General features: G+C 40.6%; 1 protein-coding gene across 1 annotated transcript in view; it reads left to right on the forward strand.

The window, feature by feature from the left end:
- Positions 1-26,114, forward strand: part of IGF1R (insulin like growth factor 1 receptor) — a 160,909-nt gene that overhangs the window by 128,684 nt on the left and 6,111 nt on the right. The window contains exons 7-20 of the mRNA XM_009635027.2: positions 1,444-1,570; positions 2,905-3,143; positions 3,583-3,750; positions 3,957-4,161; positions 8,468-8,754; positions 10,250-10,386; positions 10,723-10,882; positions 11,922-12,027; positions 13,449-13,519; positions 15,322-15,551; positions 15,821-15,931; positions 18,000-18,159; positions 20,419-20,548; positions 25,129-25,263. Coding sequence (XP_009633322.1) covers positions 1,444-1,570; positions 2,905-3,143; positions 3,583-3,750; positions 3,957-4,161; positions 8,468-8,754; positions 10,250-10,386; positions 10,723-10,882; positions 11,922-12,027; positions 13,449-13,519; positions 15,322-15,551; positions 15,821-15,931; positions 18,000-18,159; positions 20,419-20,548; positions 25,129-25,263 — 2,266 coding nt within the window. The remainder of the gene's footprint in view (positions 1-1,443; positions 1,571-2,904; positions 3,144-3,582; positions 3,751-3,956; positions 4,162-8,467; positions 8,755-10,249; positions 10,387-10,722; positions 10,883-11,921; positions 12,028-13,448; positions 13,520-15,321; positions 15,552-15,820; positions 15,932-17,999; positions 18,160-20,418; positions 20,549-25,128; positions 25,264-26,114) is intronic.

Raw genomic sequence — 26,114 nt, forward strand, 5'->3', positions numbered from 1 at the left:
AAACTCAGTTTTCTGTGCTTTATTTTCAAATTATTTGCTTTTGAATTGAGAACACTTCTTAGTGTTCTACAGTATTCCTAAACTTCAGTCTCTCTGCATTTAATTTTGGATCCTGCAATGGTCAAAATTGGAAAGTCCTCTTTGGGCTTTGGTGATCTTCACATCAAGTTTCCAGGTGTAACCAACACATTTAAAAACAATCTCTTATCTGGGAATTAAGATGAACAGAATGCTTACAAATTTGACCTCAAACTCTTAGAACTGACAATGCATTTTTCTTTGGTCTGTTTGTGGTGTTCTTGGAGCTGAGTAAATTAAAATAGACCTTGTGTATAAGTCAAGTCCCCTTGTTCTGGATGGTGTTTACAAAACTAGGACACGTACTTTGCTGAATGTCTCTTTAGGCATGATGCATAAATGCAGATGGCATAGATCCTTGTTGTAAGCACACTCTATTCTTTGCACATTCAATAGAGCAAAGGCTTGCAGTCCTGGAGGAGTTACAGACACACAGCCAGTCCTTACTACCACTGAGGCTAGTGCCAGCCGCTGCCTGTTTTTTTAAAAAACCATTACAGAAAGCTTTCTGACTCCGAGAAGAGGAAAAGAATCAACAAAAGCTAAACTGCCTTTGAAAAGATAGCACCAATAGTGCCAGTGTACATGAGGGTGAAACCCCCTTTATTTTCAGAGACTTCTGTGGAACGTTAGAAACTAAATTACAGTTGACACTTAGAACGCAATTTCTTCATCCAAGAAGTTTTTTAAATGCTACCTTGTTTTGGATTGGAAAGCTCAGTGAGTTGGTAGTGGGAAGCCATTCATTTCAAAGCTGCCGGCTTCCATCCAGCTCTGTTCAGAAGAGTAGCTGGAAGCTGCTGCCATCAAATGGTTGTGCCGTATATGAACTGAGTTTTGGAGTTCTTGGTCCAGCCTCTCATGAATCGGGATGTAAACTCCTTTGTCATTTCCATGTTGTCTGTTCCCCAGAAAAACAAATTGTAGTTGTCAAAAGTTGTCCTGGAAAGCTAGAACACAGGCCAGTTACTGCTCTGTGCATGCATTGGAGTTGGATGATGAATTTAATGCTTCTAAACCAGTCCTGTGAATAAACCGGACTTCCATTCCTTGCTCAGGGAGAGGCTGAAGCAGTTTTCAAGAGCTTTCTGATGATGCATTAAAAGAAAATCTGCTTCAGAAAAAATAGCAACAAGTAGTTCCAACATACTCTAAAATGATTGCCAAGGTCACTGCTTACCCTTAAGCACTGAAATGTAGTAGGATGAAATAGGAAGCTCTACAGAGACAAAGGCTGTTGGTATACTGTGGTATCATAGGCACTACTGGAAAAGCTAATTAGCTAAAACCGGTACCTAAGAAACAGCAAAGTCTAATAGGCGATGTGATGCTAACCCTGTTGTGTCTTGTCTTTTTGTATTGCAGGTGAAAGCCACATTCTGCGTTTTGTTTCCAACACTACGCTCAAGAATCGGATTAAACTAACATGGGAACGGTATCGCCCTCCAGATTATAGAGATCTCATTAGCTTCACTGTTTACTACAAAGAAGCGTAAGTAGATGTCGTCAGAGACTAATCGGGATGTTCCAAGGGATATAGTAGACAATTCTATTCTGACTCTTGGTTTACCAGTGAGAAAAGTTAGCAAAGTCCTTCGAGTAGTTCCTATTTCATGCAGTTTACATATCCAGTTTACATATTTCATCCTCAAGTCCTGCTTTTGTTCAAATTCTTTTCTTGGTGGAGCACAAGCCCTCTTTAAAAAGATGATTGTTTTGACTGAAGACTACAAATGGATTTCAAATCTATCAGTAAGTTTTGAATTTGAAAAAAAAAATGAGATGGATGGCTTGGCTGCTCTCAGGGGTCTAATTTGGAGCTCTCCATAAGTCACGTCATTATGTTTGCTGAGATCTTTGCCTTCTCTGGTCATAGTACTGACTACAGAGTATCACAGCTCAGGAGTTTGCCCTATCACCTTGATGACTTGTCTGCTCAGGGTTTGGGGTTATTTAGGTTATCTAGCTTTGGTAGTTTTAGTATCTCTTGATAATAAAGGAGTGGGGCAGTTTCTGGAGACATCCTAATTTCTTGGGAGGTGTCTCTGCTATTGCACATCCTTGTAGTGTCTCAGATTTAAAATAGTCAAAAATACAAATGAGCGTACTAATTACTTTCCAAGCAGTTTGGAGGTGTGAAAGGGAGGTTCCAAATGCTAGTTATGACACACAGAGCAAGACTGCGAGACACAGAAGCACAAATTGTTGAAGTCCAGCATCGCTTCAAAAAGAGTATCATAGTGACAGTGTGCTATGATGCAATAGACTTAGTGTTGATGAGTCTATAGTAATTAATAACAAGAATAGTACTTCATATGCTCTTGTGCCAGTGTTGCAACTTATGGAAAGTAGTACTATATGACTATATAAGTGTTTGTATTGCGTGGAAGTAAAAGGGAAAAAAAAGCCTGTTGGACTGGTCAAGGCCAGTCATGGAAGTTTGGGTTCTTTATGGTATAAAGCTCAGCCACTATCAGTAACTGTTTTGAGTTGCTTCTGTTTCATATATGCTTAGCTGAAGTCTGACTATGTCTGAAGCATTTCACTGTCTGTTTTGGGGAAAAAAAGAGAAATTTAGTGTTTTCTTGGAGAACCTTGCCTTAGCACTAGTGACTGAAGGTAAGACCTGCAGCTAAAGCTGAGCTCTGAGTTTTGTAGTGCTTGGAAATAAATATGAATATTCTTCTGTTTTATTCTGCTATGGAGAACAAGTAACCTTTATTTGTTTCATTGAGCATCACTGATGTGAGGCACACTCGTAAATATTTGACAATTTTTAGGAGAAAATAAATGTTTTGTACTATTTTTTTTCTTTTAATATTTCAGACCATTCAAAAATGTGACAGAGTACGATGGGCAAGATGCGTGTGGCTCCAATAGCTGGAACATGGTTGACGTTGACCTGCCACCGAACAAAGAGAATAATCCTGGAATCCTACTGCAGGGCTTGAAACCTTGGACTCAATACGCCATTTACGTCAAGGCTGTTACGCTCACAATGATGGAAAACCATCATATTCATGGAGCAAAAAGTGAAATTGTATATATCCGAACCAATGCTGCAGGTGAGATCCTGGGCTCTTGGGTAAGAGGTTGATAATGCTGCAGGTATGCTTATTATATTATTATGCAAGTTCTGTTGTTAATATAGAAGTTGCATTTATGTGCAAATGACAAGCATAATGCTAGAAAGTGTCAGTAATTATGAAAGCAGCATTAAGAGTTGAATTAAAACTGGTTGTTCAGACATCATTTTCATTGGGAACTACGGGAGTTTTTTGGAGTTAGGGTTTCAGACTTTGTTCCATTGGTGAAGTACAGCTTTGGATTGGGACTGCGCATGGTTGCAGTTGAACCCTTAATGACCATTGTTAGTGAGCCATAAGTAGGAAATCTTCTCTTTGAAATAGTATGGTGTTTTCTTCTTGCAGTATAGAAATGGATCGGGATCCACTTTGAAAGCTTGCATCGAAACACACTTTTTTTTATTCTTTCCCTCTCCAGTGCCATCCATTCCCTTGGATGTTATTTCAGCATCCAATTCCTCATCCCAACTGATTGTGAAATGGAATCCTCCCTCTCTTCCTAATGGCAACCTCTCATACTACATCGTACGATGGCAGCAGCAACCTCAGGACAGTTACCTTTACAGACACAATTACTGCTCCAAAGGTAGGAAAATGAAACATGGTTGTGTTGAAATGCCTGTGACTCTTAACCTGCCAGTGCACTTTATTTGCAAAAGCTAAAGCCTGTGCCCTGCTTCACAACTCTTCTGTGAATAATAGCAAGTAGAAGGGAATGGGTAGACATGGGTTGTTGCTTATTCATAATATGGAGAGAAAAGCAACAAGACACCTCTGTCCTTTTCTTCTAAGATAAAGTCCCAATTCGAAGATACGCTGATGGGACCATTGATACAGAAGAAGCTACTGAACCCACCAAGCCAGAGGGCTGTGGGGGAGAAAAAGGACCTTGTTGTGCTTGTCCCAAGACAGAAGCAGAAAAGCAAGCTGAGAAGGAGGAAGCAGAGTACCGGAAAGTCTTTGAGAACTTCCTTCACAACTCCATCTTTGTCCCCAGGTAATGGATTTTGAACACTTTCTCTTTGCAAGTAGGGCTAATAATTTAATTTTTTTAACATTTCCTAGAGCTTAGGCTTCCTAGACATGAAAGCATCTGCAAATAACACCTGAAACACGTAAATACTGCCTTTCCTTTTATGTGAGACAATCCGCAGCCTTACTTTGCAGTTTCTCTTACTAATTTTCGTCTCTTTCTCTCAGTTTTAGCTAATAGTAAGGGTTCTTACCTATACTGCTCAAGGACTTCAGCAATGGTTTCTTTTCAGAGTCAAGAGTCACTTGAGGAGCTCTTTGTCTATAAGGGTTTCAGAGATGAGCAACATGTGGCAGACAAAGGGTTTCAGATGTGAACTTTCTCTAAATAACCATTTTAAGTGCTTGTGTTCATAATCTGAAGATTTATTTGCCTTTGAAATTGAGGGCATAGTCACCTCACAGAAATGAAACTGGTCTTCCTTTCTCACTGCACTAATTGCAAAGGGCATATTATTGGTTTCTGGGGTCTGTGCTGCAGAGAAGTATTAAATATGACCACTCTTCCATGATAAACACTACTGCTTACACATTAAGTGGACTAGTAACGATTTTATGTGGCAATGTAGAATAGATACTACTGAATTAATTGGTGGCTTTGATCCTTGAGTTTCCAATTTATCCTTCATGTAAGCTGTTCTAACTTTAGATAATTGGATCCTGGAGCCTAGCATACAGGGTATAGCTGTTATGTTACAGTCTACAAGCAATCAGATTTCAATCGTGCATGTTATCTCATTGTCTCTGTTGGCAGGTGAAGTTTATGGTGAAGTCATACGCTTGAGAACTCTAAAGTGTAGCTTTGCTGCTCATTAAAACTGGATTATTTCACTCCATTGTGATTTTTGGACCTTTATTCAGGGATGTGTTGGATTGACTTGCTCAGGGTTGGGACTGCGATATGTGCAGAGCTTCTTAGCTTTGTCCAAAAAATGAGGAACTAAATACTGCCTCTCTTGGGAAGTGCTAAGTATTCTCTCTGAGCTGTGTTTGAGTCACCTTTAGCATTTGTGGTTGAACTTGTGCAGTGTTTCCCTACTGACAATGAGAACCAGCAGCAAAGATGAGGTACAGAGAAGTAACAGCTGCCTTGTCTGGCCAGGATGTAATACCTGAGCAATGTAATCTTGTAAATGTGATCTGCTTTTGGACGTGATGAAGTAGCACAGCAATGAGTTTTGAAAGGCGTATGTTGGGTCTAAACTAATTGAAAGTCTAATAGAAAGGATGTTTTTTATTTCACTAAAGCTCTGTCATTTAAAATGCGTTGTTTATCTTCTCCCAAATTTTCTTGCATCCTTCCACTCCCTCCCCCCGCCCCCCAAAGGAAACTCCTAGAACCTTGAACTCAAGATAGTAAAAAATAAACTGACTAGTTAACAAAGAATTTCCTGAAAGCTTGACCATTTCCCTTTTATTTCTTAACTTACTGTCATAAGGGCGTGTTTTGCAACAAGGGCAGATAAGATACAGTGCTCAGAAATAGCTGCATAGCTGAGCAACTTTAAAGAGACTGTATGTCAGGGAAATTAAAGATTATGAGCTAGTGAGACGTCTCCATAGGACAAATCTAAGCAGCTTGTTACTTGCTGATGGTAACCCCCTCCCCCCCCAAGCAAGGGAGAAGTTAATTAATGTGTTAATGCAAGCCTCAGTAGTAGTATCTGTTTCCAGTGTTCTACCTGTCTCAAGGATATTACGAAAGAGATGCAGCATGTAATACAGCGTGAAAATACTTGACAGGGTGGTTTTAAGGTTGTTTAAAAAGCCTGTTGATCGCATCTTGGATGCAGCTTCTGGATGACCCCATGTGTCTTACTGCAGTCTGAGGCAGGTTTCAAACATGAGGACTGTGGTTAGTCTTGAAGAGATACAACCTCAGGAGGATGAGTTATTCTTCAAGTGGTTTGGTTCTCTAATGAGCAGGATGAAACGGGCTCTGTATGTAGTAGAAGGTATCTGAGAAGTAACATTAAAATTGCCATAAAGTATGGACAGTTAGCTTTTATGATAAATGGCCCACTTTTTTTCTTCCTTTTAATCTCATTTGATTTAATTTTTTATAGTGTTATTTTTTAATTTTTCTCTTGCATTCCTCTTCCTTCCTCTCCTTTAACAGAATAGTTGAATTTTCATGTTTTTATCTCTAGACTTTTCCTTATTTCCTTGCGTGCTTGTTTTTTGTCTTTATCTGTGCCTTTGACGAAAGCAGGAAGCCTCTTGACAGAAAAGCAATGGTTTTAAATCTCTTGATGTTTTAATCATGTTTGCCTTGTGGTTGTCCTGCAGGTCTTTTTCTCTTCCTGATAGGACTGTAGTTTTCACCAATAAGTTCTGTGTTGCTTTCTCTTTATCTTTTTCCCCAAAGGCAAGGTAGGACTCTACTTCCCCCCCCCACCTCGCCCAATACCACCAAAGAGTTGTAACTTGATGTATCCCATAAAAGCAGCAATAGAGAAAGTCATGCCTTGGTTGATTTGAAAAGGAAGTTTTTATTTTCACTGCTTTTCTCACAGAATCTGTGCAAATGTTTTTATCAGTTCAGTTCTGGGCATCCTGTGTGCTTTTAGCAGTTCCAAAGTTTGTTCTTTCCACTGAATTAAAGCAGTAAATGAATGCTCATCCTAAGCAAGGTGAACAGCTTTAGCAAATTCCGTAAATACCAGCGTAGAGGAGGCACAAGTGCTTATGTCTCCTATGAAATTCTCCCAGACCCCACTGATGAGTTACAACATTTGCTTGTATCTAGCTTAAAACCATTTCTTGGTAACTCAGGAAGTTCTTTCCTTGCCTTTGTTTATTTCTTTGCTGTGGTTTACATGGCATCTGAGAGCGTCAAAAAGACTACTCGAGACATAGTAAAAGGATTCTGGAAAATTTTGTAGTGAACTCCTAAAAAAAAAAATTTCATCCACCCTCTGCCAGAAGATTTCAAAACCAAGTCAGCCTGATTTTGGCTCTCTCTGCAGCATGCTGTTCTGTGGCTGAACGTACCAAGATGGTATATTTGACAGCGAGTTAACTTCTCCTGTTGAGTCACCTATCTTTCTTCCTGTTGTGGGTTTGAGGGGAGGCCTTGTTCGCCTGATTTGTAGCTCGCTCTCTAATAGAAATATGTTGGACTTCACCTTAGTCCTTGATAACCCTTGCACTGACCAGGTGCTAATCGGGCACTGACTCGGTGATTTCAGGTGGGATAGGATTCAAGCCAAAACCTGGTTTTGTAGTGTGACTCTTCTTTCATTCTTCTTTATCTCTCCTCGTGCGTTGCTTTCCAGGTATGAGCAATCCTGCAAACGTGAGACAAGGAGAGCAGGAGCTGGAAAAGCCAGCTTGCCTGTGAGTTAGTGCTCTGGTGCCAAACAGCCTTGCATCTGTCACAAGACCCAGTGACAAGTCTAATGTGTGGCAATCGTGTGTTGGTTAGCTAATACCATCCAAATGTTTGTAAGAGTATTTTCATATTGACGCTTGTACCGGTACTCAGGCCTGTCCTCTGCAACAGTTTCTTAGACTTGAGAAAGTGGTAGTGTTGCTGTAAATCCCCAAGTTTTTAACTCTGCATAAATTTCATACAGCTGCCTGTAAGGCAAAGCGAAGTGGCTTGGTGAACTCTTTACTATACACAATATTAATACTGTGTTTTCTCATATAGGAAGATTGTTCCTTTGCAGAGCTTTTGTTTGGCTGAGAGAAGTAGAGATACACAAATTACCACACAGTAGGGGTGGTTGACATTCATGGTCTTCAGCTACCTTCCGAGGTTTCTTTTCTCAGTGCAATACATTCAAAGTTCTGTAATTCCATTGCAGCTGAAGAGAAAGTTAAGCCTACTGAGAGTTAGCTTTGCTAATCCAGCAAACTTGAAAACAGTTTTTTCCCTAACCTTTTCAACCTTTAACATCTGATTTTTATTTTAAGCGTCAACATTACTGTCATTAAATACAAATCTAGGATGCTTATTGAATAACAGCGAAGCCATTTCTGCTATCCGGTTTATTGCGTGAGGTCAGAAGTTGCACATTTATCTTGGGGCGCAGTGTGAGCTTCGGAGTTTTCATTGGTTTCTGACCAAAAGAGAGAGTAATAGGGTGTGCTGACATACTTCAGGTTCAGATTAAGAGAAGGCTTTCATCTGGTTTTGCAGTTTCCTTTATTTACTTTTTTAGTAGCAGTTACCTATTACTGGGTTGGGTTTTTTGCACAGAGCTGGAGGAAAAGTGGTGTTTCTTTGAAGAGACCTTTTCTATACCTGTCTGTTTGCTCCACAGACCCGATCGGAAGCGAAGGGACGTGTTCCGAATCGCAAATGCCACTTTGGCCACTCGAAACAGGAACACGACTGGGACAGATCACTTCACCAATGTTTCTGATGCAGAGGAGAGTGAGGTGGAATACCCGTTCTTTGAGACCAAAGTGGATGGCAAGGAGAGAACTGTGATCTCCCATCTCCAGCCTTTTACTCTTTACCGCATTGATATTCACAGCTGCAACCATGAAGCTGACACGCTTGGTTGTAGCGCTTCCAACTTTGTCTTTGCAAGAACCATGCCTTCAGGTACGCTCTCACAAGTATAAAGCTTTATTTTATTTACTGAGGAGAGATCAATCTCGGGGAGGACAAGCCCTCTGAAACCAGTTAGAAAAACATTGGCGTATAATAAAAAAATTCTATGCAAGAAAATAAATTGGATCCCTATAAAACTTTGTTCCAGTAGTTTAATGTCTTTGACTGGCCTCTTTGTGTGTGCTGAGTGATAGATACTGACTCTGTCCTGTGATCTGGAGAAAGGTAGAAGTGCATGCGTTGACTACCGAGATAATTATGACAGAATCTGTTTTCCAGTGATATAGGTGATAACCGCAGACATGGTGTGTTGAAAGGTTTTATTCTTCAGTTCCCTGCGTGCTGAATAGAGACAGGGGGACGTTTCTCAGCTAATGTTTAGTTCTGCTGTGTTCACTCTGAACTGTTCGCAGACGTTAAGAGTTTTGCTGGTGGGAATGTTTGCCAAATGTTTCTTCTGTCACAGAATGACCATGCATTTGTCCAGCCTGGAAACAGGAGGAGTACTGTGTCCCTTTTTCCCCCATAGCCAGTATCTAGAGTACTTCAAATAGGAAGCATTGAATGCTGTGCTTATGTTTGGGACTTTTACAGATTGTACTTCTTCTGAGAAGAATAGAGATGATTTTAGTGTAAGCTTATATGCATCCAGCAAAGAGCTTCTGACTCCAGCAGATGTCTGGGAATATTTGATGCAGAATGGTAGCAATTTTGTTTTGTTTCTGGAAGGAAAGACTATCATAATCCAGATCCAGCTGTGTCAGTATAAAAAAGCAAAAAGTATTGCTTATTTCAAGGAAATAAGGGAATCTGTGAGATCAGGGAAAAGGAAATAAGTGTTCCCAGATTTTTAGTGCATGGCTCTAAAAATTAGAGGCTAAACAATTCTGGCTTCTTCTAAACCTAACAACTGTATTTTTGAAAAAGTGTTCTTTTTTTCTTTGACTGAAATGGTCTTGATATTCCTGTTAAGTTTTGAATAAAACACAGAAACTGATCAAGAATGAAATCGGCATAAAGCAGTTCCTGAATTGCTGATGAGACTCAGTTTTAAACTGCGACAGATTTCCTAAGACTGGATGGTTTAGGAAAGGGATGCCAGTGGGGCAGATCTTAGGTGTTTACATCTGTTTGGTGGGAATAGCTGTGTCTGCACCGTTTTGGTATAGTGGAAAGTTTGGAAGGAAGAACCAGATGCTGATAAAGAGGTTTTTTGGCACACAGAGCCCGGTGACTAAGCCAGAGCCCGTACCTGGTGAAGCTGTATACACTGCACTGTTTTTCTGGCAATCAGCAGTTCAGACTCTGCTAATCTCTCCAGCAGGCCTCTGGCCAATGCATTTTGTTCTCTGGATCTTCAAATAGCACTTACTGCAATGCTTTGGTACCCAAAGAATAGCATGAACCTTTTATCTTCCTCAATCGTTGCGTAAGTTCCTGTTTCAGTAAGAGGTTTCTTCTCACATGGCTTGTAAATACTTTACAGAGGGAGCAGATAACATTCCAGGAACGGTAGCATGGGAAGCAAAAGAAGAAAATACCGTCTACCTGAAGTGGTTAGAGCCAGCAAATCCAAATGGGCTGATACTAATGTATGAAATCAAATACGGGCAGCATGGAGAGGTGAGGATTTGACATTTCTCTGTTAAGAGTTACTGCTTGTAACTCTAATTTATACACAAAATGGGATCTGTCTTAACATGCTTCTGTGCAGTGCTGCAGACCGAAGATAGGAATTGTGATTTGAAGCACCCAGCACCAACCAGCATGCCACCCTTTGTTTTGTTTATTTTGACAGGGTTTGGATTGTACGTATCTCCTTAAGGTGTTTGAGGAAAAACTGATCAGAGAGGGCTTCTAGTTATAAAAATTAGGTTAGCCTGTAGCCATATTGTTTTCTCAAGAATGAAGGAATGTGAACATATTAAGATAAACTGTAAATTGTTTTTTCTCTTTTAGGAGAAGCGGGAATGTGTTTCCAGACAGGAATACAAGAAGCTTGGAGGAGCTAAACTCACTCATCTGAACCCTGGAAACTATTCTGCTAGAGTTCAGGCCACGTCGTTAGCTGGAAATGGGTCGTGGACTGAGCCAGTCTCCTTCTATGTGCAACCCAAATGTAAGATCAGTGTTTGCTGGCTGTGTCAAACTGGGGCACTATTGTCTTTTTAATAATTCCTGATGTTTACATATGTAACTGGGTGTATGAGCCTCTTGCCTGTACTCTGAATAGTCCTCCTATTTGCTGATGCTCTTCTGGGAGCTCTTCTCTGTTCCATTTTTTGGCAAGTGTTTACAACCAGGAGGTGTGTCTGAGGTGTGGTCCTTTTCTTGCATGCATTCTATGTATATGAGAGGTGCAACCAGGTGGTGGGTGTGTAGAACACACTGCTGTGGTTTCCTATGGTGTACAACTGTTGGGGATGTAATGTTAGCCATAACAACATGGAGTTAGATTGTACAAAACCTGTGGCAATAAGGCAAATCTGCTTTAAATTGCAAAATGATCTGTTTAGATCTTTGGCTGGCAGGTTTTTTTAAATATCAAAATGCTTTTTCATATGACTTCTTCCAAGTGACATTTGATAAAGAACATTCTGATGAAAGGGTCCTGGGAGTGAGAGTGATTTATATTTTGGAAGAACACCACCATAGTATCCACAGAGACCCTCTCAGGAACTTCTGTATTCAGTTGTAGAGCACATGTATCCACAGAAAGCTAGAACTCCATCTTTTATTCCTTTTTGGTTTTCTAATTGCTACGCTTTGAAGAACTTGAAGTAAAGAGCAATGTGTGCATATTCTGAATGTAAGTATAAGCAATTGCAAGGTGACCACAGGTGGAAAAAAGGTGAATTACGCAAGTGAACAATTACATATTGTTCACTGAGGAATGTAAGTCCTTAAGCATAACTTGTGAAAACGAACCTCAAACAGACACTGTTCTGTACAAAATTAATACTCTTCACTGTCTGTTTTCTTGTTCCACTCATCTGCAGTCAGGGAGTGTTTCTGAGTACATTTTTCCACATTAGACAAGAAAATGAGTACTTTGATTTCTTCCCTGTATGGAAATATACTGAGTGGGTTTTGAATGTTTCTTTGTTAATGGAGATTTTATAGGAAGCCTGATACAATTGTTTTCTTGTTGGTTGCAGCAGCAAACTATGGAAACTTCCTGCACTTGATAATTGTGCTCCCTATTGCTTTCCTGCTCATCATTGGGGGATTACTGATAATGCTGTACATCTTTAACAAAAAGAGGTGAGTTGTATATGCTTGTGGTTGAAACTGCAGGAGGGGAATGTTTATTTTTTATTTCAAATCTGTGCCCATGGAGCAAATCAGACATTTAAAAGGGAAATGGCATTCAAAGGACTTGAGAAGCTAAAGTAGTTTCTGTCTTGTTGGTGTGTAAAAGGAGGTGGTTTAGAGTTACTGGCAAGCATCTGGCTGCTGTTTGAGACATGAAGAGGCTTTTTATTACAGTATCATGTTTGAGAGGGAAGAGGAAGGGTTGGTCAGGAACATATCCACTGGGACAATGATGACAGACACTGAACCTATATAATCATAAGCTTTGACTGAAATATGGGTCAATATAAATCATGAAAACTTAGTTCAATTTAGGTTAATTTGATTTCTTGCAAATTCTAGACTTTTTTTGAAGGATTCTTTAAATCCACTTAAAGAATTACATCCTGGACAGAGCAGTCTAGGGGACTGTTCTATTTATTTGTTTTCCTCATTTTTGTTTTTTGTAACTAGTGATTTATTTTTTTTATTTAATTGAAATTCATAATGAGAACCTAATAAAGTCAGTGCAAATCTTCAGCCTTGCGACTTTCTAGATATGGAGGGATTTTATTACACTCACATAAACTATGTTCATTGAATATCCTGTTATTTCCAGCTCTAATTCATCTGTGTGCAGACAGTAATACCGTTTTTCCTCAAGCACTCCAAAAAGGGCTTTGTATCTAGTGAAGTACCATACCTGCTTGGCCTTCCCTTGGGCTCTAGGTGAAATGCCTGATAACTCATCCTTCTTTAAACTGTTGTTCCCGCCCACAAGAAAGTTCTGTCTTTGATTTTCTGAGGTCTGATTGATGATTTTATTTCTACAGCTTGCCTCTTGCAAGAGCTCTCACAGCACTGAGTAAATACATCTTACTCTGAAAATCACCCCAGTAAAATGGGGGGGAGGTGGTTGGTGGGTTGTGTGTGTGTTTCTAAATTAAAATAATAGAAGCAGTTATAAAATAGTTGAATGGAATTCCCCATTAAGAACAATCTTGTCCTTTGCTAGATCACTTCTTTCCCACGGTAGAGCAGGTGATGTTAAATGTTCTCAGCCACAGGTCTCCTGGGTGTATTACCATGCACCTGCCTTTCTTAAAGGAAGTTTACCCAGCGGTTAAAAGTGCCTTGTGTTTACGCTTTTATGGTTCTGATTTGGTATAGAGAAGACTGCTGTTTTCCCAGGAAAGCTGTTCAAGGCTGTTTTCCCATTGATTATGTGAGATAGAATAAGAACTTGGTTTGTCCCCTTTGTCCGAAAAGCTCTGCACGTACAGTAAATAATATTACATGGTTAAGCAAATGGTGGAAAAGCTGCAGAAGTGGTGGTCTGAAATTTACTTAGGTTTGGAGATTAAAAACAAACAAAAAAAATATTTCAACAGGAACAGTGACAGACTGGGCAACGGAGTACTTTATGCTTCTGTGAACCCCGAGTACTTCAGTGCTTCAGATGGTAAGTGTGGCCTTACACTTCTATGCTCTGTTGAAACTGGGGAGGTTTTGAAATTTTTCCTGTAGTTTATTCAGCTGAGGCAAATTTGGATGCATTAGTTTCACTTTCAGACTATCGTCTGCTCATCCAGTGATGTTTTCACTGAAATGAAAGAAGAATTAATGAATTCATAGTCTTTCATGTTTGCCCTGTTAAGCCCTATTCTGACCTATTGGAGCAAGCCCGCTGCTTGTTTCTGTGTACTTCTCAGGTGGAAAATAGTAACATCTAACAAAAACCAATACTGTCTCCTCAGAATGAAATAATCGTAGTTCTAAAGTGAGCTGTGGAGTTTGGGGGGCATCTTTAATTTCTTACAATTTTCTGTGAGAGACACAATGTGGATAACACTCAAGTCTTTAAAACCATCCAGGAAATAAAAATTCTTTTGAAACAAAATTGCTGTTCCTAGAACAGCGTGCTTTTTTGGATTTTGGTTTCTGTATTTTTTTCCTCTACTTTGCTGTCACAGGAGGTTGTGCTTTCTAATGGTGTAGGTGAACTTCTTGCCAGTTCTTGTGTTGGCTGTCCCTGAGCAGCAGCAGGAGCTGAACAAGCCTGGCAGTCCAGGGATCCTCAGCTCTCCATCTCCAGAAAGCCCAGGTGCTGGGATTGCTATGGAATGGAGAACCCTGGAAATTCAGCTTTCTGGCTAAATGAACTGCTTTAAAAAATAATAAAATACAAAAAGCAACTAGGTTCCCACTGGAACCCTATTTGCTAGATAATTAATTTACACACATAAACACACACACACACATAGAGGTGTGGTTGTCTGTAATGAGCATGTGCTCATACTGCGTGGATTATGTACGTGTGGAGCTCTTCAAGTGCAGGAGGAAATCAGAACATCAGATGAATTTCCTTGAGGCATCGGTTCTTCTGTTTATGGTTTAGTTTGGTGCTACTGCTGTAGGCTTCTTGCCAGAATAGTTTCCAAAAGCCCCCAGGAGGCTAATGGGTTTAGCCAGAGTGGCAGCAAACTCTTTTATATTTTATAGCAGCACCATCAGAGTTAAAGGTCTGTCAGTGTTCATGCTATAATCCTCTATTTTTGCATCCTGTCATTTCACCCATCCAGAGCATGTGACACAACCGTCCCCTCCTTTGGTGACTGATAGGCAGCAGCATCAGTGCCTACTCAGATGTCTTCTTGCCCGAGGCAGTCCTCCCTCCTGGCAGTCACCTTCTGAGATCTCTCTTCTGCCTCAGATCAAAGACTTGCAGCAGCAGCAAGTTCTCCCTTTACTGGTGCAACAGTGTGTGTGCAAGAGATCAGAATAGATTCATGCAAAGAGCCTACTAGATCAGAGAGTCTGTTTCCCTCTAGTCATAAAATCAATCTGTTAATAGAGAATACACCAGACACTAAACTGATACAGATGATCAAGTACGTTTGATGCTGTCTGGAAGAATAAGAAAACCAAGGATCCCAAGAAAAGCTCAAGCCTGAAGTATTGATTCAAGCCTCTTCCCATCCTGGTTTTGTGCTTTGAGGTTCCTTATTTGTATCCCATTATGTCAGTACCATAGTGAGGCCCCTCCAGGTCCATCTACGTATTTCTTTAAGATTCATTTGTATGCCAAGCATCTACCTACTTCTGTATGGGAAAGACCGTGGACTATTTGCAAAAATTGTGCGAGGTCTCAGCATTGTGTCTAGTGTTTACAGTAAGACAGGGCAGTAGTTGGTATCATGAAGCGGTGCGTGATAGCACTGCTTGCAGAAGTGGAACATCATGGCCTTTTCTTTCTCTCCTCAGTGTATGTTCCAGACGAATGGGAGGTGCCCCGTGAGAAGATCACCATGTGTCGGGAGCTTGGGCAAGGCTCCTTTGGAATGGTGTACGAGGGAATAGCCAAAGGAGTGGTGAAGGATGAGCCGGAGACCAGGGTGGCCATCAAGACTGTCAATGAGTCTGCAAGCATGCGTGAGAGGATAGAGTTCTTAAACGAGGCCTCGGTGATGAAGGAGTTCAATTGTCACCATGTTGTAAGTCATCAAATGTAACAGGGTTGTGATTCATTCAGCCGTGGTGCTTACTGGCATGAGGGTGTTCAGGCAGCTTGGGATTTTAGCTTCAACTCTGTGCAGCTTTATAATATTGTTATTAAACAGGAGTCAGAGGGTGGAACCAAATCTACTTTCAGATCTTTTCCACAGGTCCATGAGTGTTTAGGGCTACATATTGACATGAGTAAATGATTACTACAGTTCAGTTAGCTGTATTTGTAACTGAACGTTTATTTTTCCTGTTCCAGGTTCGGCTGCTTGGTGTTGTTTCTCAGGGCCAGCCTACGCTGGTTATCATGGAGCTGATGACACGTGGGGACCTCAAAAGTTACCTGAGATCATTGAGGCCAGACACAGAGGTGAGTCATGAGTTGCTGGATGTTTTTTTATTTCTTCAGTTAGAATCGTCTTGAATGAACCAGCATCACGTTGGAAGCAGCAGACAATTAGCCTTTCTTGCCCTTCTCCTTAAGCTCTAAGAACAAAACATGAGCTGCTCTGTGATCTGCACACCTTTTTTCATGAAGTAGCTATTGCAAATAGCCCACTGTACTGCATGGAAGAGGTCCCTTCTTGTGTTACTGAGTCCTGTTTTCCAGATTTGAATTAAATCTCGTCTAATCTAATTTCTCATCAAGATGTTAAACAAAAAGTTGGCTAGTTGAAGCATGCATGTTAGGATAATTGTTTCATGTTGTATAACCTGCCTGTTGCCTCTGCTGGAAAGTAAAAATCTGATATCTAATATGCATACTCTAGTATGTAAGCCATCAGTCTAACAGCTAAAACTGCTACATATGATACAGGGTCTGAAGGGTAAAGATGACTGCTAGGTCACTTGCCACTGAAATCATAGACTACGTAGAAAATGAGCTCAGCAGCTTTTGCCATTGATTTAAAAATTCTGATGTGAATAACTTAAAGGAACAGATCACGAGCACAATATGTGCACAAGAGAATGAATGTGGTATAAATGGAGGGCACTGCATGTAGCGAGAGAAGATTGCATAAGTGATTGGGTACAGAAAACAGTCATATTGAATACAGCATTCAGAAAATACCAGTAGGACTATGGACTAAGGGCTTGACTAGCATTTATGACTAATAATTTCAGGTTATATTAAATAGTTTTTGTTGAATTCAGCAAACTTCCTGGAAAGAGACAGTGACATTATATAGAAATCAGCAAAACGATGAGCTCTGTACTTGGCTTTTCTGTCTTGTATGCTGGTGCTCTCCAAAGCAGTCTGTGATAGGCCTGTGCCTAAATTCCCTGTCTTCCTTCATGTGCAATGTAAAGAGTCAAGTGAAGTCTTCTGAGGACCTGTATGAGGAGGATAGGTGGGATACTTCGATAAGGTGGGGATGGAGGGCTTTGCCTGATCACTGGCTTTACCTGTAATTTAACCATGCAGCTCCCATACTCCATACTCTCTTCCTCCGGGGATTCAACTCACATTGGTCCTTCTGGGCTTTCTTGGTTATATCTTCTCGGCTCCTATAGAGTATGTTGCATTTGGCTCTTGGGAGCCTGGAAGGTAGTGGGTATGGCTCATTATCTCAACACAGAGTAGCACAGTTTGAAAGTGATGATGAATGCTTTCCATGGAAGGTGGGTAAGGGACTGTTTAATCTCTGGACGGGGATGTGATAAAGTTCAGTAACATGACCTATGTGCTTTAGGATCTTTGTCAGTAGTAGAATTCAGTATACGAGGCTCTGGTTTTGGTTACTCTGTCAATGATGATCATCCATGGGGTGCAAAGCTTAGGCAAGCTTATACTGGTACGGGATGGCGGGGCTTAACCGTGATTGCGTATAAATACCTGAACTCCTTCGTCCATGAGATTGTGAATCGCAGAAGCCATAGATCCATGGATGCTAAGGAGTGAATTTGCTTCAGAAGAAATTGTCCTATAAGCTTTTATCCTATTTACAAATAGAAGTAATTCAAGCTACATCTGGTTATGGAGGACTAGGGAACAGGAATTGAAATGATTTAACATCATCGGGTTGGTTGTGAAGACAGTAAACCAGTAGAAATCTCTGAAATAAGCCCTGTGTTTTGTATCTAACAACTTGTGTGGTAGGAGGATGAATATTTCAAATCCACAGGTGTAAGGTAACATCCTTACACTAAAACATCTTTCTGGCTTGTATTCCATAAAATAGAATGGCCTAAAAGAGCTATGTGGGAGTTCTATTTGTAGCCCAGCTTGATATGTCCAGTTTTCCCACTAAGCAGATGCTATGGTGTACATAATCATGAGTTTTTGTTTAGCCTGGATCATGTCAGGCTGAATTGTGATAATGTGATATTTTTTATTTTTTTTTTTAAAAAAAAAAGTACGTTGCAGTTTGATGTGGAAACAGTTACTTTTTTTTTTTCCCCCTTACCTGTTTTAAAATCATCTTCATCTTGCTCAGAATAATCCTGGCCAGGCACCTCCAACTCTGAAGAAGATGATTCAGATGGCAGGAGAGATTGCTGATGGGATGGCATACCTCAACGCCAACAAATTTGTTCACAGAGATCTTGCTGCGAGAAACTGCATGGTGGCAGAAGACTTCACAGTGAAAATTGGAGGTGCGCTTTCTTCACTTTTACACAAAGAAAAAAAAAATCATCCTGAAAAATCAGCATCTTAGAAGGCATTTTAATTTTTTGAAAGCTGTTTGAAAGACCTTTTAAAACATAGTTGTAGTTTAAATTTCTGCAGAATGAAATATGTTCCTTATAAAGGCGTGCTGTGATTTAAGACCTGTGAGCAGTCAACATTGAGTTGAAACTCTTGGAATACCTCTACTTGCTGTTGTTCCAGTGAGGAAATAGTATAGCGTGTGGGTTTAAAAAGAGCTAGTGAAGCAGTGATTTGAGGTGCAGATGCTGCAGGGTGGATGGCGTAGTTACCACTGGTGTGTCATTCGCTTTTCTGTTCATGTGCAGAAATAATTCTACCTCCTGTTTATTGAGTCAAGAATAAGAATTTTAGGATTATTCTAAAGCATATCTGATTTGGAAATGGAATGTAAGGCTTGACTTCAGCTGGATGCTTTCCAGTCTGAACTGGAGCTCTGCTTTCCAGACAACAGAACGGCTTTTCCTCTGCTCTGCTGCTAGAACGCCCCTTTTTTTTTTTTTTTTTTTCCCTTCACCATCCCTCCAAAATAGTGTCAGATGAGTTTTTTCAGACTTCTCCCCAGAGAGAGTGATTTTAAGCTTTTGGCTGTTTTTGAGTTGTGCACATTAAAATAACATGTAGAAAAACAGCCTTCTGCTGTAGGAAACTAATGCTTTTTCTCTGAGCTTAACTCAGCTATTTTGATAATTTGTGTAAGTAATCCTGTCATTTGGGAGAAAGAAAAAATGATTTCATTTTGAGTCAGTTAATTAGGAAATAAGATCTTTGGGGGATTTTCTGCATTTTCTGCAGGTTCGGGGGAAGTCAGCCTGAATCCTTCCCATTCCAGTTTTCTCACTCCTCCTCCCCCCACCAGCGTGTTTTACAATTCTTTGAACTGAAGCTGGTGCATTTCTTCCCTTTCCCATGGCACATGGTTACCCCAAAAGCAGTTTGTGAAATATGCTGCACTGCTCTCATTTATGTACCAGGACTGAAAATCCCTTCATGTAGAAACAGTTTAGGAGCATCTTGACTGGAACACGCCAACTCAGACTGTTTCGATTTCAGAGGAAGAGCTTTATGCTACGCTGTCCTATGCTCGTTGCATATCTGTTTCTTATTTGCATTACATTTTTAAAGAATTTTCCATTCAGCCAGGATAAAGTCACCCTGGTGTGTGGGAGTGATGGAATAGCTGCACAGATGGGCTTTTTAGTCATAGTCACTGAGGGTACCAGTGTTCCTAGCAGACAAGGAATGAGAAGGATCAGTGGTCAGTCACTTGTCCAAGCTTGGAAATAATGACATCCATAGACTGGTAATAACGACTGCGAGAACTGGAGGAATTCTGTTCTCTTTTCCCTCGACTTTTCTCAAAAAAACCCCAGGTCTGTAGTGATAAAATGGATTTTGCCCAAGGTTTACTGTGTTAGCAGACAGCATTTAATATTAATAAGAGAATTGATGCCACCTGACTTACTAACTTTTTGGTTAGTGTCTGAAATCATAGTTACTGGTTTAAATAGGCTAGTCCAGGACCCAGCAGTTTTGTGTGCATCAAGCTGATTGTGCAGAAAGAAAAAATCTGAAATAAGTCGGAGTTACAGTCAGGAGATGGGCATTGTTAGAGCCAAGTCTTGCAAATGTTTACAATTTACAGGTAAGGACATGCGCGTAACCCAAAGTATGTCTTTAATATTGGTCTGTGTTAGTCATAAATGAATAGCCTAATCCTCTGTAGCATTGGGGATAGAATATTGTACAGGAACTGGAAATTACCTTTGGAAAGAGGGGGAAAAACAGAGAGAGAAGCATTTCCCTCAACATGTGAGATTAAGTACTAAAGGGGCTCTATACACTCTTCACAAAGAAAAGAAAATAATTGAATTTAGAGAACAGATTAGTGAATTGTATGACCTTGAGAAGACTGAGCTTACTGCAAGGCTTGAGCATAAATCCTGGAACTTTTCATATTAATATATTAAAATCATTCAGATTTCTCACCCACTGAAGTCAATGGTAAAAACATCTGTTGGTTTTGTTGGGAGGGGAGCTAACCAGCTCTAAGGCAGCAGGTAAAGTGCCTGCAAAGTGAAGTGTCGTCGTAACAGACTGCAGATTCTTTGCACCAAACTGTGATCCGCTACTGGCTACAATGACTTGTGGTAAGGGGAAATGTTTATCATTTTATCATGCAAACTCAAAGCATTTATACCTTCTAGATTTTGGCATGACAAGAGATATCTACGAGACAGATTATTATCGTAAAGGAGGGAAAGGTTTGCTGCCTGTCCGCTGGATGTCCCCAGAATCGCTGAAAGATGGAGTCTTCACAACGCACTCCGATGTCTGGTAACAAAAAAGGAGCTCTGAAAAACCCTTTTAGCCCCTCTTCTTTATAGCCTCTTTTCTTGTTTTAATAGACTTAGTTAAGTATACTGCTTCTGTCTCTTCAAAGGTAATTGTCTTTTTCCACTGTGAAGCATTCCGCTTCATATTTCATATTTCCATTGTAAAATCAAGAACTCCTGAGGTTAAATTCTGCTCTCAGAGAGAGCAAAATTAAGTGGATTTCCAAAACTGGAGGTGGTGGCATGTTTCCTGCTGTGGGTTGTAAAATCAGTTGTGCAATGCAAAGCATTACTTTCACCTGGAAGAGCAAGTTGTCATTTTTCAAATTGCACTCCTTCAAGAAAGGCACTAAAAGTTGCCAAGAACATAGAAAGGTTCAGAGTGCTGACCTGCTCTTCTATCAAAACCTTCTGTGTAAATAACTCTGCTTTCCCGCAGACGGTTTGTGTACACTAGCAGGTTTTTTCTTGGGAGTTCTCCCTTGTGTATATCCTTCTCCATTTGGAGCTTTGTTTGCTTGTTTTATATACCGCAAGATGCAGAAATAGGTTTTTCTTTAAAAGCTCATTGCCTGGTTGCTGTATCTGTGAAGTTAATAATAGAGGCATTCAGGAAATTTCAAAATACACTTCTTAGAAGGAATAATACTCTGGAACAATTCCCCCACACACACACCCCTCAAACTTTTGCAGATAGGTAGGGAGGACTTGGCAGAAGATGAACGTGTACTGGCAAAACCTCTAGTCTGTCTTTTATGGCTTCTCTGCCTTACTAACAAGATGTTTTTACTGCTGATCTGTTACAGCATTGGCAGCCGATCGCCTCCAAATGTCTAGAAGTCAATAGGAATGGTATTTTAGTAGTAAACTGCATTTTCTTTAAACAGCTTGAGGATTTTGGAGTCAGTGGACTGTAGTCCACGGCACCAGCTTTGAGTGAAAGGTTCATGAGAGGAATTACATAGCAAGTGAAAAAGCAGAGCCACCGGAATGTTGCTTAGAATTTTTTGCATCTGGCTAGTAACTTATTTATGAATCCAGTAACCCTCAAACTTGGCAATAGATGAAAATAACCACTCTTGAGTTGAAGGGGAAGCCCTGTATCAGCCATTTATCTAATGGAACAGCGCAGGCATGCTTTTGGCAATCCCCATGCAGTAAAAGAATTTTGGGACTTGTAATGGCTTCACAAAGTAGACAGAAATTTGGAATATATCACTAGAAAATCCCCAGATGTAGAAGTGAATGAGCCTGGAGTGAAGAGCTGGCAGACCTGCCCCGTTCTTACCGCACAACAGTAAATTTTAAGTCCAGCTGTCAACTCCAGCCATTGTATCCAAAGCAGGCTACAGCGGATCAGGTGTTCAGCTTCGGTGACGTACTCTACTTGTTCCAAACACACTTCCCTTTTAACCTATAACTGTTAAGTGACGTTACTGTTTAAACATAACTTAAATTCCAAACAAAAAAAAAACCCGCAGGTGTGACGCCAAATCAAATGTCAGAAATAAATTAGTACTTCAGTTGTTGCAGGAAGTACGTGAGTTCTCCCTTTGACGTTACCAAGATTTGGCATTCATCGGTCATTTAGTCCAAAGCAGGGCTGAGCAAACAATATTGCAGTTTATCAGCGGGACAGTCTGAGTGAAATACCCTAGCCAGAAGTCAAATCAACAAAAGCAGCTCACTGATTATAAGGTTGGAAAACTTAAGAGGAGGAGGAGTAAAATCCAACAGATTTTTACTTGAAAGCCTAGAGAGGAAAAGATTGTTTATGGAGAGGAGGCCCACAGCACTCATCAGTATTTCCAACAGTTCCTCCTTGGGGTGGTTTGTCTTTTCGGTTGTTAGAAGTGACTTATACTGAGATTTGGTTCACGTAGGTTTGCTATCTTGAGGTACAAAAAATGAGGAATACACTGTTTGTTTAGAACATGTATACGTTTGCGTTTGCCACATGTATCCACTGCTATAGATTCAGAAATTTCAATCTGAATTCCAAATGTAGTGGAGCTTGACTTAACCGCTGTCATGAAATAGTGTCTGTTTACTTGATCTGCTTATGGCTGAGAGGATCATTCCGGCTTAGTTCTCAACCACTTTTAGACCAAGCACTATATATTAAAGGTCTCCTCACGTAAGGAAAAATTACCTGACTCCTTGTATTGGTTCAGATTTTGAAGTTGCTTCATGTAAACCATGTAGCTTGGCTGTTTTGGGGGCCATTTATTTTCATCAAAGAGTAAAAAATGTTGAGATATGTTTTTCCTGCCTTTTTGGTTGGATATTGTGACATCTGGTTCCACGTTCTTCGAGATAAGTTTTAGAAGCCAAAATGTCAAAAAGACAAAACTGTGAGTGGTCAGAGTCCAAGATTTATAAGCTGTAAGGTGAAATGGCAAACTGCAAAAAGTGCGTCTGGAGGCTTTGAAGGGTGGAGCTTTGTTTTAGCAATTCGTTCTTCTGTTGCTTTTCGGACTGAAGAATGAGGTAATTAGACAAGACTGGGTTTGTTGTAGTTAGAGAAGAACGCTTCCAAATTACTGTAATACTGTCCAGGGTGAGGGTGTATTTCTATAAATAGGTCTTCAGCATTTTGTGTTTTTTCAGAGCTGGTCGTTGCCTTGAAGGAGCAACTTAAGTTTATTTGTTGTGATAATATGACTGGTCGGTGTGCAAGACTTGTTCTCATTATTCCTGCAGTGATCAAAGTCGCTTCAAAGGCACCAAAATGTTGAGTTGACCCTCTGTCCCTGCCTCCCCTGAAAGGCAAACAATTGCAAGTCTGTTTGTGGCTTCTGGCTCCAGATGCAAACCATTTTGGATACAGTGGATAACTGAAAGATAAAACCACTCTACCATAACCAGCTAATGATACTGGACTCCTGTTTTCACAACAATACCCTATTGAAACTACGCTTTTTTTTTCACTAAGCTTGACTCAGCATTTTAACCACAGAAGACACGACAGCATCTAGATTGTCTTTTCTTTGCACAGCAGCTCTAAAAGTAGATGACTCTTCGGTGCAGGGCAGACAATTTGAGCCACGTCTGCTCAATAAACTAATTTTAAATGGAGATATTTTTAGAAAGTGTCAATACTTAGGTCCAAACTACCCAATTACATAACTGTGCTTATCTTTCTTCAGCACTAATCAATTCCTATTATTAGACAGATTTCTTTTTTCACTTCTGCTGTCCTTTGTAGCTAGTTGGAAGGAGCTAGAAGCTCTGTTTCAAGAACATAGTTGTATACCTGTTCCAAAAGGTGTAACTGAGTTTCTCCTGGGGGCTTAAACGTTTTGCTGCCAAAGCAGCAAATTATAGAGTCTTGGTACCAGAAGCTGGGGAACATTCACATTTCTTCCATGCCTTTTTCAAAAACTGGTTTTGTTGCTTGCTGCTGTACGCCAAATACCTTGATCCTTACTTCGCACCTTTGACTTAGAATGTGGAAGAAACCAAAGCAGAGGGATAAATGGGAAGTGTTACCCAAGAAGCATTTTGTGCCTGGGGAATAGAGGTTGGTTGGTTTGCCTGCTTGTAGCGGTCAGGCGGAGGAGATGCACAGGTGTGGTGCTGGGCATTTGCTGTTCGGCTCTCGGCTTGCTAGAGCGGTAAAGGCAAAAACGCAGCTTTTAAATCGGATTTGTGTGACTCAGGCATTTCTGATGAAAAGCAGCTTGCACTGGAATGAAAGCTTACAGTTCTGCCTTACTGCCTTCTCAGCTGCTGTCAGGAGTACCTGAGATATGTTACGTGAAGATTTTGAGTTTAGTTTTTTAAATGTACAGATTTTTTTTCTTGCTATCTCTGTGTGTGGAGGGGGGGGCTTGTCAAGCTCGCTTTAAATAACCAGTCTGCAACTTCTCCACTTGCTTAGAAGGTTTGATTCCTGCACCCAGCCACACGCAGATCTTTTTGCAGACTTTAATGATCACCTGTCTATCCAGCCTGAGGTCCTCCGTGCAGGAAGCACAGAGATAGGAATAGAATTTTTTTAATTTATTTTTCTTTTCCTTACCTGCATCTTTCCTTTTCCCCTCCCACTGTTCTTCCCACCTCGCAGTGCGCCTAAAGTCTGAACTCAGAACCATGGGAGAGGGAGATGAGATGCGAGCTCATTCTCCAGGCAAGCTCACAGCTTAAATCATCGCTGAGTTAGGAGGCTTCTGCTCAACCCAATGAGCTTGTGTTGGTTTTTTTACTGATTGACCTCTACAGAACTGGTGTAAGCAAGTAATGTTGGACCACTGAATGATCATAATCGTGACCAGCTCTGAGCTGTAGATCATGGTGTGAAAAATGGAGATGTAACATTACCAGTCTTCCCTTCCAGACGCCATTCTGAAGAGTCATTCAGAACTGGGAGCCTGTTTCTCACTGTTGACTAGAGGTGTTTGAAGTCAACAGTCTCTTATGCTAGGTGATGTGGCTATCACCATGGCTGCGTACTTTTTGAGCAACTGGAGTTTTTTGGTGAAAGATAATACCCATGGACACCTGCCTGCTCAGCATCATCGAAGAGAAATATCCTTGTAAAGATTGCTAAGCTTTCTAAAGTTCTGATTTGTTTTCCAGGTCTTTCGGTGTTGTACTTTGGGAGATCGCGACATTAGCGGAGCAGCCGTACCAAGGCATGACCAATGAACAAGTGCTCCGCTTCGTGATGGAAGGAGGTCTGCTGGAAAAACCAGACAACTGTCCTGATATGCTGTAAGTGTCAACAGTTACCGCTGTTCCCAGTGCACAGTTTATTCTTCCTCATCCCTTCAGTGCCCGCTTCTGCCCTACCTACCACGGGAGGGGTTACTAAAGAGTGTAACGTGAGGTACTGCTTGAGCAGTCTCTATCAATCTGGTGTTTTATAGTAATTAGACGTACCAAAAATAACTGCTTGTGGCCAGAATCTCACTTTGGGCTAACTCTTCTAACAAGGAAACAAAAGCCAATCTTTGTGTTCCTGACTAAAATTAGACTTAATAAAAGCTCGTAACTGACATTTGCTACAGCAGAAGGCTTTGTGCCTAAATCTTGTCTCTTCTCCTTAAAGTAATGCTGTTGAGTGTAAAGAGAAAAAAGAGCATAGGACGAGCTGAAAGGTATCGTGCATAAACTCAGTGGAATTCCAACTTTTTAGTTCCGCATAGGGATAAATGAATGTATCGTTCCTTTGTCTGAAACTGCATCGCATCTGCTATTTCAGTCGCAGCGCTCATCGCATTGAGATAAACAAATCTCCCCTGCTAACAGTTTCCTTTCCTGTAAGCACAGAAAGAAGTATGCAGAAAAACCTTTGCCTACCCTTAGGATCGATACAAAGCCTTGCAGCGGAGGAGGGCGTGCGATGCAGCAGGCTTCAGTTTTTAGCTTTACATTGCTGAAATACTTCTGCTGGCTTTTGTCTACAGCAGTTTCAGTTGTTCAGACTTCATGACTTTGATACGCTTCCCAAACTGGCTTTTGGGAAGGAAATACTGCATCTTGCAGTTATTGAAATTTGTTGGAGGCCCACAGAAGGGATACAATCACTTAAGGGCCTCAGCTGCTTGGCATTTTTAGGGAAA

This window comes from Egretta garzetta, unplaced genomic scaffold (genome assembly GCF_000687185.1).
Source record: "Egretta garzetta isolate BGI_Z169 unplaced genomic scaffold, ASM68718v1 scaffold322, whole genome shotgun sequence".
Classification (NCBI taxonomy): Eukaryota; Metazoa; Chordata; class Aves; order Pelecaniformes; family Ardeidae; genus Egretta; species Egretta garzetta.